A 14,283-nucleotide genomic window follows, 5' to 3' on the forward strand; every position below is an offset into this window, starting at 1 on the left:
TTCCATTTGGAGTCTAAAGCTTAGATGTTGTTTTGTTTAAGCAGTGGCAAACATTATGTATAGATATAGATGTGGGATCATAAAATGTGTCTAAATGTTATTGATGTGGGATGACTTTGCCTATCAATATACAAGCATTTATTTTGTTTTAATAGCTGTGAAATATCCCACTGTATGAAGAGACTAAAATCTGTCCTTCTATTGTGGATATTTGGATTGATGAACCATTGGACCAAAACAGAGAGGGCAATCAAATCATTTGACAGCCTGGCAGATCAAAGTGAGAGGTTTATTACAGAAGACAGTAATGCTAAAAGGGGAGGACAGCTAAGTGAATCCACCTGCTGCAATCAGAGCCCAGAATCCCACCACTCTAAGAGGCAGGAGACAACGTGGCTAAAAGGGCAGAGACCCCCAGGGCTCCCAGCAGTGCCAGATGCAAACTTGTCATCCCACCCTGTGTGTGGGCTTCCTATGCCCTGGACAGTCTTTCCTGAGGCAGAGGCTGTTTTAAGAGCTTAGAGCACCCATTCTACAGCAGATTTTCTTATGAATGAGGTCCCTGTTCTGTGCTCCTCACCTATGCTGGGTCCTTTTCCCAACTTGACTTTGAGTAGTGTGTGGATATAGGCTCCAGGTAAACACGAGGCCGCAGGTGGACATCAGGGCTCAAGTGGACACACAGGCTCCAGGTGTATATCAGGCCCAAGGTATATACCATTTTCCTGGTATGTATTAGTAACCAAGGGGACACTGGAGTCCAGGTGTACATCAAGCTCACAAGTGGACACCCAGGCCCCATATGGACACCAGCCTACAGGTGAGCATCTGGCTGCAGGAGGATACCCAGGCCTTAGGTAGATATCAGGCCCTATAAGGACACCAGGCCTCATGTGGACATCAGGGCCTAATTGGGGACTCAGGATCTAGGAAGACACCTAGGCCTCAAGTAGCATCAGGGCCAAGGTGGATACTAGACTCCAGGTGGACATCAGGCCCTAGTTGGACACTAGGCCCTAGGTGGACACCTGGGACCCTGGTGACCATCAGGCCCCAGATTAACTCTAGGCCTTAGGTGAACATCTGATCCCAGTTGGATATCAGGCCCCAGGAGAACATCAGTCCCCAGGTGGATATCAGCTTCCAAGTTGACATCAGGCCACAAGTGGACACTGGACTTGAGGTGTACATCAGGCCTCAGATGGACAACCAGGCCCCAGGTGTACATCAGGCTCAGGTGGAAATCAAGGCCCAGGTAACACCATGCCCTAGGTGGTTACGTAGGCTTCAGGTAGACATCAGACCCCAGGAGGACACCTGGGTCTCAGGTGGTCATCAGGCCCTAGGTGGAAACTCAGGTCCCAGGTGCACATCACGTTCCAAGTGGACACCAAGGCCCCATGGTGATACCCAGGTTCCAGGTGGGCACTGGGCCCCAGATGAACACCAGGCTCCGGGTGGATACCAGAACCTGGGTGGACACCCAGCTCTGAGGTGGATATCAGGCTCCAGGTGGACATCAAGCCTTGGGTAGATATCTAGTCCCCAGGTGGACATAAGGCCCCAGTTCAACACTATACCCTGAGTGGATACCTAGGTCTCGGGTGGATGCATCTCCAGCTGAACATCAGGCTCCAGGTGGACACCCAGGCCCTAGGTGAACACTAGGTCTTAGGCGGACATTAGGACCCAAGTGGACAACCAGGCCCCAGGTGGACACCCAGCCTTAACATGGACATCAGGCCCTAGGTAGATGGCAGGTTCAAGGTGCATATGAGGCTCCCGATAAACACCAGTCCCCAGGGAGACCCTTGTCCCCAGGTGAACACCAGCACCCAGGAAGACATCCACCTCCACCTGCACATCATTCCCCAGGTGTATACCTAGGCCCTATGGGAGCACCAGGCCCCAAGTGAGTACACAGATCCCTGGTGGCCATTAGGCACCAGGTTGACACCCAGGGCTTAAGTGGACATGAGGCCCCAGATGAATGCTAGTCCCCAGGTGGATAAATAGGCCCCAGGCATACATCAGGTCTGAGGTCTGTACTCAATCTTCAGGTGGACACCAGGCCCCATGCAGACACCAGACCCCAGATGGATACCAGGCCCTATGCAGACACCAGTCTGCAGGTGGACAGCAGGCCGAAAGAAGACATTATGCCCTGGGTTGACACCTAGGCTTCAGGGGAACACTAGGCCACAAGTGGTTCCCTATGCCCCTAGTGGACATCCAGCCTTAGTGGAATTCCTAGTCGCCAACTGAACATCAGGCCGCAGGTGGATGCCCAGGCTCTAGGTGAATACCAGGTCTCACATGGACATTCGGCCCCAGGTGAACATCAAGCCCCAAGTGAGTACCTAGGTTCCTGGTGAACATCAGGACCCAGGTGGCACTCAGACCCTACACTCAGGCTGTAGGAAATCAGAACATATGTGGACACTCAGGGCCCAGGTGGCTATCAGGCCCCAGGTTTATATCACTTTCCTGGTAGACATCAGTACCCAGGTAGATACTGGACTTCAGGTATACATCAGGTTCCTAGGTGGACACCCAGGCCCCAGGTGGACACCAGCCTACAAGTGGACATCAGACCACAGGAGGACACCCAGGACCCAGATAGATATCAGTCTCCAGAAGAACACCCAGGCCTCAGGTGGACATCAGGTCCCAGGTTAATTCCAGACCCCATATGGAACTCGGGCCCCACCTGGACACAAGTCCCTAGGTAGTTACACAGGCTCTGTAGGCCCTGGGGAACATCAGGCCTTAGGTGAAGTTCTAGACTACAGGTGGACATCTTGCTCCAGTTGGACATCTGGTCCCAAGTGGATATCAGTCTCCAGGTGGACACAGAGTCCCAAGTTGGACATCAGGCACCAGGAGGACTTTAGTCCTCTGGTGAACACCAGCTCCCAGGTTGACATCAGGCTACAAGTTGACACCTAGGGCCCAGATGGACACGTGGCCCATATGAACACTAGTCCCCAGTCAGCTAGGGCCTGGGTCCACCTGGAGCCTGATGCTTAGCTAGAGACTGGATATCCACCTGAGGCCTAGGTATCTACCCAGGGACTGGTGTCAAAGTGGGGCCTGATATCCACCTGGGGACTAGGTATCCACCTGGGGCTTGATATCCACCTCGAGCCAGATGACCTTCTGGAGTCTGATGTCCACCACAGGCCTGGGTGTCCATCTGGGGCCTGGTGTTGATTTGGATTCCAGTGTCTACCTGGAACCTGGGGTCATGTTGTCCACTTGGAGCCTGGAGTTTTCACCTGGGGCCTGGTAGACATCTGGCCCCAGTAAACATCAGCCTGGGGCCTGGTTGTCCACTTAGAGCCTGGAGTTTTCACCTAGGGCCTGAAGATCACCTGGGACCCAGGTGTCCAGCTGGGACACCAGACTCCAGGTTTACGCCGAGGCTCCAGGGTACAACAGGCCCCAAAAGAACTCTAGGCCATATTAAACATCAAGTCTCAGGTGGATGCCCAGGCCCCATGTGTACACCAGGCCCCAGGTCGACAGTGGACGCCAGCTGAACATCAGCCCCAAGGTTGACACCCACACTACAGGTGGGTATCAGGCCCCAGGTGAAAACCTATGCTTCAGGTGTGCATCAGTCCCCAGGTGAACATAAGGACACAGATAGACATCAGGCCTCAGGTGCACATCTGGCTCCAGGTAAACGTCAGGCCTTAGGTGGATTCCCAATCCCCAGGTGGACATCAGAGACCAGGTTGACACAAAAAAATCCCAGTGGGTATCATGTCCCAGTGGACATTCAGGCTCCAGGTAAACACACCAGCCCCACCGTAACCATAACCACCGTAACGAGAAATGGTAGGTCTAAGTACCATCATGCTCCTTGCTCACAAAAGGATGCTTAGCTATTTTATTCAAAATACAACTCCATTCATCACTCTAAGCAGCGATGTGTAGAAAGGAAAAGAAAAATAAACCAGGCCTCAAGGAATCCATCCAAAATGAGGTAGATATTATAAGGGACAGAAATCCCCAAATGAAATGTTATAGTTGACATAGAATAGTCTTTAAAACCCATTAATTTTCTCGCACATTTGATACAGAGCATTATTTCCAGAGACTGAACCTAGAAAGAATTGCTTAAGACTAGAAGTCTTGTTCCAGCCTAGATTCCACACTGTTGAACATCTATACTTAGTACACCACATTATACATAGCACTGACATGACCTGGGTGCATTTAATTTTCTAATACTTGTTCATCTCTGGCATACTTTATATATGTATATATAACATATATTATGTACATACATACAAGTACACACACACACAAAGTATATAAGGGTAGGATAGTATAATTGTGCAGTAACGTTTCTTGTGAAAGTGGTGGAAAGTGAATTGCGTTGGCGACATGCTGGAATGTGCTTCCATTGGCAGAAGTAAGGCTTTCAAAACTAGTCGTTTTCATTTTTCTTTAGCAACTGGGAATATTAATAATTGAAGATGTGTTGGTATAAAAATAATCATAATAATCACAATGAAGTGGTGTTAATAATTATATCACAAAATATAATAAACGTTATAGATATTATAAGACGTCAAAAAAAGATGTCATAAAATCTTTGAGATGATTGACAGGTTAAATGCGGCCTCCTGTGCCGCCCTGGGGCGCCACTCTCGTTGGGTTCTTGGCGGTGCTCACCCTACTCCACCTGCTCAGCCTAGGCTCCTGCGCCCCCGGAGTCACGCCATGGGAGCGAGGACTTTGCCTCGGCCCTAGACAAGGACAATGAGGAGGGGGTGCACGTGGAGTCCCCGCGGAGAGGCTGGACGCCGGGCAGGAGCCTTTGCGGGGGTGCACAGCCTCCTCTGGAATCCCTGGTCGCTGCTGGGTGCCTGCTGCGCCCTGCGAGCTCCGCGGCGGTGGAGCCAGGCCTGCGCTGCCGGCTCTCGGCCCCGCCTGCGGAGCCTCTGCCCTTTGTCTTGCCCCTGGGGCCCGGGCCTCAGCTGGCCCGGGGTTCCTGATGTTAGCTGACGATGGGCTGGCCTCTGGGACTGGGTCGTGGGCCTCGTGCAGTGGCCGCCGCGTCACCAGCGCCAGGCCTCCCCGCGGTGCTGCTGGCGATGCGGGATGCCCGGGCTCTTGGTCTGCTGGGCCCCCTGGCGCTGCGAACTCCGTCACCTTCCATCGCGGCCACCATGCTGCCCGCTGGTCAGCCCTGGTCTGCAGCCTTCCTGGGACCCCTCCGGCCCCAAGGAGGCATCACTCACAGCCGCTTGCGACACCGGGGCCGCCTGAACCTCCGCCAGGGCTGCGCCGCCCAAGTGGCTCCAGCCAGCCAGCCCTGGCCCACGAACGCGACTTTCCGCTCCCTGAGAAGATCGCCCTCGGCAGGCATACACGGCCATGGAGGATGCAGCGGATACCTTCCGAAGTTTGTGGACACTCTTCTGCCACAACAAAAGTTTCACCATCAGCTGCGATGCCAACTGGGGCGCAGAGACCCCTCCGGGAGGTGGACCAGGCAGTGCCTTTGCTGGGCATCCGCAGTGTTGACCACCCCAAGTGCAGATCCCCACTTCGTGTTCCTCCTCCTCCACGTTCCGCATCCAAAGTTCTCTCACCATTTCTAAGCAGGAGAAATCAAAAGAAACTGAAATCAGAAAGAGAGAGAGAGAGAGAAAAAGCCATGAGCAAAAAAAGAGCAAAACCTTTTGGAAAGCGTAAAACGCCCCAAAGCCAAAAACTAATTCTTATCTCTTTTAAAGCTTCTGCACTTCTCCAATGATGAATGATTTATTTTTTTTAACCACTGGCAATTCGTAATTATTAACTTCTCTGGCATTAATGAATAGAAGTTGAATCACATGTGGTAGTATAATTTGTATTATATGAAGTTTCCATATTTTAAAAAATAATTGTCCAGTTTTTCTCCATGGATTAACAATTAATGGAAAATTTTCAACATTTCTGTGTTAATGTCTCCTGAGATAATTAGATGTGAGTAATTTTTATAAACAGAATTTTCTGGGTGGAATTTCTCATCTTCAGGAGCTCCATAAATAACCATATCCCAAGAGAACTGTGAATTTGGGAACTGAAAGAACTGAGTCCCAACTTGTCCAGCCTGGAAGCTTTTGGGTGATCACTCTTGCAGATGACTTCACTGCCTTCTGTTGAAGGGCCAGTGAGAGCCTGGGGGTTTCAACTTGCAAGAGCCTTACCATTTTAGGGTTAGCATTAACAATGAGGAAAAGGCATACTTTTTTGATATTCTCCGTATGTAATAAAATAGTTACCAAAACAAAGCAAAGTGTGAGTGGTGACTATTGAGAGGACCCTTTCTATCTTTGCTGGATTCCCAGAGATTTCTGGGTTTCTTTTGGAGTCAATAGTATTTCCATGTTAATTCTGAGCTCTTAAAACCCACAATATGAGTTGCAGCCAGTGACTAGAGTTGCAGCCATTGACCAGTGTTGCAGCTTGTTAAACTGATCACTGGTGGTAGAGCCTTTTCATTATGCTCACTTCTTAAAAGGTCAGCTTGGTCAGGGATTAGTGCTACCCTGCCAGAAATAAGCAGTTAGGAATCAAGTAAAGGAGTCAGCTAAAAGCGTAATTACGAAGTAGTGAGGTCACAGCTAGATGGTTGTTGATCTCATTTTCTCTCTGCTGCTGATTTCAAGGCTTTATACCATGTTTTGATGTAACATAGAATGTATACTATGAAGGACAAACAGTCTGTTAGCTTCTTGGAGCTATACTCCGTTACTGGAGCAGGGGACAACAATTTGAAGGACATTATTGCTTAGACGGTTTAATCTGCCTTTGGCTAGGATAAACTTCAAGTTCCAAGGGCTGGGTTCAGTTGTTATGCAAACTTAGATTGTTGCGGTAAAATTTCCAAAAAAAAGGATAGGACTCTTTAGATGAAATAAGAATTCAACTGTATTTGCACCCTGTTGAAGGCCAGACAAGTTTAGGCAAAATCCCATGACTGATGAGTCCCTTTAAATTCCAACATATAATCGATGTTGGTAAATATGATACGTGCACTGGAAAAGGATGTGTATCCAGTAGTCGTTGAGTGTCGCGTTCTGTATATGTCAGTTTATGTCAAGTTTGTTCATTGCGTTCATCAAATCTCCCTTTCTCTTATGGATTTTTTTCTGTTGGTTCCATCGGTAATTGAAAGGTATGTTAAAATCTATATTGTAGATTAGTCCATGTTTCTTTTAGTTATATCAGTTTCTGTAGTAAATAATTTGAAGGGATATTTTATATTTAGACATATTTAAAATTGGCATACTTTTCTGGTGACTGACATCGTAAAATCTTTTTTATCTTAGCAATATTTCTTGGCTTAAGTCTAAACTGTCAATAATAACATAGCAACGTGAGCTTTGTGCTGATTAGTGTTTGCAGGCATGTTTTCCATTGTTTTATTTCCAAATGTCTGGATTCTTGTATTCAGATAAATTAATTAAAACATAAAAATTAAATATAATATAAAACACTAAAAAGTGAATATTCTAAAAATCCAGCCAGAGATGTTTCACTTTTAATTGAAGTGTTTAGGACCACGGCTCTCACACTGTGTGCTAAGGTGCTCTAAGATGCTGTGTTTAACTGACAGGGGCACCAGCGGATAGCGTGTGAGTATGTGTATGTGTGTGTGTGTGTTTGAGATGGGGGTCTCACTCTGTCCCTCAGGCTGGAGTGGAGTGGTGAGGTCTAGGCTCACTGCAGCCTCTGCCTCCCTGAGTAGCTGGGACAACAGGCAAGCACCACCATGCCTGGCTAAGTTTTATAATTTTAGTAGAGACGGTCTTTTGCCATGTTTCCCAGGCTGTATATTTTTGAGGGAAACAAAGCAACATTTGCTGGAGACCTTAAGAACTACTAGCCTGAGGCAGTTCATAGTTCAAAAGTAGTTAGAAGTGCATTTCTTTACCTTTAAGGTGGGTGTTGTTAACTACCGCGATGAAAGGAAGTATTGTGCTAAAGTCAGTGTGGAATAGGAATAAGGTCCAGTGGTTGAGATCCAGTCCGATTTTAAGATTTGAATAGTTGTGCTGTGTGCCCAACAGGCACACACATCCCATTAGTAAGTAAATTGTGCTTTTTTAAGTAAGAAACAAAAATACTGTTTCTACTTCCATTGCGTGTTATTTTTTATATGTACTTGCAAATCCATCACCAAAATAAAAATAATGAACATATCCAGCACTCATAAAAGTTTCCCCTTGTCCTTTTATAATCCCAAACTTTCTGTATCTTCCTACCTTACCACTCTCCCTGACAATCACCAATCTCTCACTATAAAAGAGTTTGCCTTGTCTAGACATTTATATAAACGAAGTGTAGTATGGACCCTTTTTTGGAGGGGTCTGGCATCTTTCACACAACATAATTATTTTGAGATTCAGCAATATTGTAGGCAACAATAGGTCATTAATTTTATTACTGAGTAGTATTCTATTGTGTAGATCGGTCACAACTTATATATCCATTTGCCTGTTGATGGGTTTTTGCATTGCTTCCAGTTTGGGACTTACACAAGTACATTTGCAATGAACATTCATGTACATAAGTTCTTATAACTTTGAGTAAATATTAGGAGTGTAATAGCTAATAGGTTTAGGTTTAGATTTAATAGACCGTCAAAATGTTTGCCAAAATGGTTGTACCATTTTATATTTTTATCAGCAGTATGTAAGAATTCCACACTCTTGCCAACACTTTGTATGGGTCTTCTTTTAAAATTTTAGACATTTTCATGTGTGTACAACAGTATTTTATTGTGGTTCCATAATGCCTAATAATATGTAGTATCTCTTTATGTACTTACATGCCATCTGTATATATTTGGTAAATGTATGTTCACATTTTTTTTTTTGCTTCTTCCCTTTTTGTTTTTTTCTTTGCTTATTTTCTCATTATTAAATTTTAATAATTTCTTTATATACTCTGGATTCAAATCCCTTATTAGATATGAGACTTGCCAGTATTTTCCCCTTGAGATTTCTTTTTTGTTTTCATAACACTATCTTTCAAATAGCAGATGCTTTTAATATTGATGGGGTCCAATTTATTAATTGTTCTTGTGCATTTGGTTTTTGGGGCTTCATCTAAGACATTTTTGATTAATTGAATATTACAAAGATTTTTTTTCTGTATTTTCATCTAAAAATTCATAGCTTTTAATACTTTATTTTATATTTAAGTCAATGGTCCTATAAGTGACAGAGCTTTATCCCAAGTCACTGTCATGCATAGCTGGACCCAGGGGTTTATATAAAATCGTCAAGAAATGTTCTCCTTCTTTCTCTTGACACTTTTCCTTTTGTTTTAGCCTCATTTTTTCCTTCTGAAGATGACTCTCTTCTCTCTCTGTAGCAAGAGATAGTACGACAAATAACCCACTTTACTTTGTCCTCACAGACCACAGTGGTACAAAAAGCAAGAGTCCTTCCTGATGATTCCAAAAAAAAAAAAGTACTGAAACTGTTGCTACGATCCAAGGGTAGAGTCTTTTGCCAGAGCTGGGCATCATGATCACCTCTAGGACTGGGGCTGGTAGGTTGGGTCAGGCCCAGTTGGTGCTCATTGAAATGGTCCTCAAAGAAAAGGGGGGCTCTCAAGAGGAGAGTTGCTGAACACCCCACCAAAAAATAGCCACTCTGTACATACCTACAATTCCTTGCCATTTTATAAGCAACTCGTTGGGTGGAAAATGACTAGAAATTCAGTTGTCATTAACTTTCCTTTATCATGTCAGTAGAATGAGCCATACATTTCACATGTTGTGGGTTATGTCCATGATAGTCATTTCTGTATATTAAGTATCAATTTGAAGTATCATCTGAAGAAATACACTATTTTGTGATGTTATCCTTAAATTAATATTTTTAGGATAAAGAATTATAGAATGAAAGAAAAGTCTAGGATAGAAATAAAAGAATAGAGAAAATGGGAGCATGGATATACTGCAGAAAATGGCCAAACAGGAAAAGTACTTGTGAGAGGTATTGAAGTACATAATTGATATCACATAGACCTCCAGGAAATTACAACTACTGGCTTAAGAACAAACTATCTGAATAGTCTTTGCTATTACTGAGTCTTTTCTGCTTGCAAAAGAAGTAAGAATGGTAAGGAATTGGGACATTGTTCAGATACGCCTGAATGCGTTTATTCATTTACCTGTTGATGGGGTTTGGGGGTATTAATGAAGGATGTTAATAAATAATAATGGGCATGTTAGGTAATCATAATTGATTTGTCCATTGGGTCTGAAGAAAATTTTGCCTAACTTCTTTTTTGTCAAGGGATTCATTTTTAATGTCATGTTGGATTCTATGGCTTACTGAATGTGTAATTGCCTATTTATGGATTCTGAAGAATTTTATAAAATATATTTGCCAAACATTTTGAAAGCTTAGAACTTCTCCAAGGCAGAAGTTCTTTAGTGCTTTAGTGCTGCCCTGACAAATATGGTAGCCACAGCCATGTGAATATTGAGCACTTGAAATGTGGCAAGGCTGGTCTGAGATGTGCTGTCAGGGTAAAACACACACCAGATTTTGAAAACTTAGTAGGAAATAAAATTAAACATATCTAATTAATAACTTTTATATTGGTTAGACATTGAAATAATATTTTGTATATATTTTACATATAAATATACATTCATGTGTATGTGTAATTAACATCTTCATATGAAATACTTCTCAATTACAATTGGAAGAATGATGACTTTGTGGTGGAGAAATCTGGCACAAACTTGATCATGTGCCTCCTGCTGTGATGTCCTAGGAAGACCACAGCAGTATTTCTGTGGTTTTCTTGTGAAAGATACATGACCTAAGTCCGGATGTGGAAACACATCAGATGGAAAAAGGTGAGCACATCCTTCATAAATGCTTATGCTCTTTAAAACTCTTAAGGTTATGAAAAATAGGGCAAAACAGAGGAACTGTTTGAAGGAGCTTAAGAGACATGACAATTAATGCAATGGGAAATCCTGGATTGGATCCTGGATTACAAAGTTAAAAAAAAATGTATTTAGGGCACAACTGAGAAAATTTGGATGAGATTATAGCATCTGGTGATTGGACAGTAGTGTTGGGTGGATGCTGATATCCTGATATGGATGATGATTATGTTCTGGTTAGGAGAACTTTTCCCAGATTCCTCATCGTTTGCCCAGTGAGTTCGTGGACAATGTGGCAATGGTAGCAGGAGAAGATGCTACATGTTTCCAATAACATGAACTTCCCTGCAGCAGTGCTGCCTACTGCCCAGATGAGTGCCCTGACTGCCGACAATGAGCAATGCTGAGACCCTGGAAAGAGGAACTGCCTTGCCTAGACCAGACAGATTTCTGGTAATGTTGTAATAATATTTTCTCCTCTCCTTCATGGAAGTGGTAAAGGATTGCCGTCACTGGAATAGATGCATACCGGAATATGAACTCCGCTTCATATGCTTCTCATAGCATCAAATTATTTACATTTGCTGAGTTCTTATTCTCTGCTATCATACAATTACTACTGATGATGTAGCTTATTTTACAAAAAAAGAAGTGATGTGGGCTTCAGCCCATATTTATTGGTCTTGTGACATCCCACATCACCCAGAGGAACATGACCTCACAAGAATCAGTTACTTCACCAACTGTGAGACCCTGAGGGGCTGGGTTTCTATCCTACAAGATGTGTTAGATGCCCTGACCCAAGAGCCCTCCTACCCAGAATGCATGGTTCCATGTAGCAAGGATCATTGTGATGGTGGTGATGATGACAGTGAAGATGGTGATGGTGAAGGTGGAGGTGGTGATAATGAAGTGATAGTTATGTTGAGGATGATGAAGGTGATGATGATGGTGAGAATGGTAAAGGTGAACATGGTGATGGTGAGAATGGTGATGGTGGTGATTGTGATGGTGATGATAAGGATGGTGATGGCGAAGGTGGTGATGATAACAGCGATAGTTATGGTGAGGATAATGGTGATGATGATGAGGATGATGATGGTGAGAATGGTGATAGTGACGATGATAGTGATGGTAATGTTAATAATGATGATGATTATGAGGATGGGGAGGGTGACAATAATTATTATGGTGAGGATGGTGATGGTGAAGGTGGTGATAATGATAGTGATAGTTATGTTGAAGATGCTGGTGTTGATGATGGTGAGAATGGTGAGGGTAAGAATGGTGATGGTGATGATGATAGTGTTGGTGATTGTAAGGATGGTGATGGCGATCATGGTGATGATGATAATGGTGCTGACTGGGCTATGAGGTAATGGAGGCAGAAAAGTGGCAGTTTCTAGGAAGTATAGAGCCAGCTGGGAACTGCAAGGCAATCTTAGTGGGGGTGGAAGATGTCAGGCCTCTGCCTCATTTCTAGACATCTGGGGAAAGCTCACCCCTCACAGTAGTTCCAGGAACCCCTCCATCCAGCATTTCCTTCTCGCAATCAGCATGGAGCTTTTGGGGTGCAGAGAAGTGTCTTCTATTCACTGCACTCTGTGGGAAGGGAAATGGGGGAGTGGTATTTATGAACCCAGTATAATACAGTAGGGTCTCATCTAATATATTTTGGGAGAAGTTTCAGCTGAAGAGAGCAAGCCTCAGAGAAGTCAGGTAACTTTATCTTCAATAGCATCCAGTTGTGATTTATTGAGCAGTTACTATGTGCCAGGCAACATGCTGGGTGGTTCCTTATATGTTATCTCATGAAATCCTACAGCAACACAAGAAGACAGGCACAACTACCCCATTATAAAAATTGTGGTAAAATAAACTAAAATTTACTGTCTAACTATGTTTAAGTTTACATTTCAGTGGCACTAAATACATTCACAATGTTGTGCAACCAATTTCCAGAATGCTTTTCATCTTGTAAAACTACAATTCTGTAACTCATTTAAAAACAACTCCCCAATCACCACCCTCCCCAGGACCTGGTAGCCACCATTTTCCTGTCTGTCTCTATGGATTTGACTACTCTAGGTGCCTTGGAAAAGTGGAATAATACAGCATTTGTCTTTTTGGTCTGGCTTATTTTGCTCAGCCTAATGTCCTCAAGGTTCATTCTTGATGCAGCAGGCATCAGAATCTCCTTCCTTTTCAAGGCTGAACACTATTCCACTGTATGCATAGACAGCATTTTGTTGATCTGTCCATCCATCCATGGACACTTGGGTTGCTTCCACCTTTTGGTTATTGTGGATGATGCTGCTCTGAACATGGTTGTGCAAGTATCTCTTCCATGCTAGCCCCATTATACAGAACAGCATAGAGAGATTCTGGGAGGAGGGATGACCTGCCCGGGGCCTTTGGTGAGGTTCGGGTGGAGGATCTCCCAGACCTCAAAGGCAGAGTTCCTCTCCTCACCCCACTGCCTTTCTCAGGACCTGCCTCCTGCCCCACCACACAGTGCCCACTCCCTGGTACTAGACTTGCTAAGGCCTCTTGATCCCTGAAAATTCAGGGACAGGAACTGGTGGGCACAATTACAGTCACTCACTTCTCTGTCACCTACTGCAGATTCTGTGACAAACAATACATGATAATGACCTGCTTTCCACTCTTTCACCAGATGTGGATGAGGCGCCTGCTGCATGCCAGCCATGTGTGGTCACAGGACAGAGACCCCTGGGAAATGAGAAGATGTGAACTCCTCAAGGCCAGGGGCAGCCCTTTCACTTGCTGCTACCCTCTGAGGGATGGAGGGGAACCCTGAAGCATTGGAGAAGTGCATGAGTGACCTAGCTCAGATGATGATATCATAGTAACCCTGTTTATTCTCACCTACCATGTGCCAGGCATTGTGCGAAGTACTTTGCACACATTACCTGCTGTAAAGCTCAGAGACAACTGTAGGAGTGAATCTGTTATACCTCCCACTTTACATGGGAGGAAACTGATGCCCAGAGAGGTGAACCAGTCTTCCCCAGGCCTTGCAGCTAGTCTCTGGCATGCAAATCCAGGCGGTCTAACTCAGAGATCCCCTCATCCTCTTGGTTTTTTCCCCTGCAGCCCTCTGGCCTGTCCCCAGAGCCCTGTACCCTGGGCCACCCCGAAGATGACCTGGACATGGGCTTCAGCAAAGGCAGCAACCCCGGCACATCTCCATTTGATAGGGAGGAACCTCAGGCCCACCACAGGAGCCCTGGGCTTCAGGTGGTGTAGGTGCTGGCTGAACCACAATGCACCCATGTTGGAGGATGCACCCTAGGATGGGCAGCAGCAGGAGGTCACCCTGCCCAACAACTGGTAGTGGT

The 14,283-nt window shown here is 44.9% G+C and overlaps 1 protein-coding gene across 3 annotated transcripts in view; it reads right to left on the reverse strand.

Moving 5' to 3' along the window:
* Nucleotides 1-3,881: 3,881 nt before the first annotated feature.
* Nucleotides 3,882-14,283, reverse strand: part of LOC134738692 (protein FAM182B-like) — a 145,527-nt gene continuing 135,125 nt past the window's right edge. For all 3 annotated transcript variants that reach the window (XM_063656003.1, XM_063656004.1, XM_063656001.1), the window contains 2 exons: nucleotides 12,424-12,523; nucleotides 3,882-5,638 (listed from right to left, as the gene is read on the reverse strand). In XM_063656003.1, coding sequence (XP_063512073.1) covers nucleotides 5,163-5,638; nucleotides 12,424-12,523 — 576 coding nt within the window. In that variant the 3' untranslated portion in view covers nucleotides 3,882-5,162. The remainder of the gene's footprint in view (nucleotides 5,639-12,423; nucleotides 12,524-14,283) is intronic.

This window comes from Pongo pygmaeus, chromosome 19 (assembly GCF_028885625.2).
Source record: "Pongo pygmaeus isolate AG05252 chromosome 19, NHGRI_mPonPyg2-v2.0_pri, whole genome shotgun sequence".
NCBI classification, from domain to species: domain Eukaryota; kingdom Metazoa; phylum Chordata; class Mammalia; order Primates; family Hominidae; genus Pongo; species Pongo pygmaeus.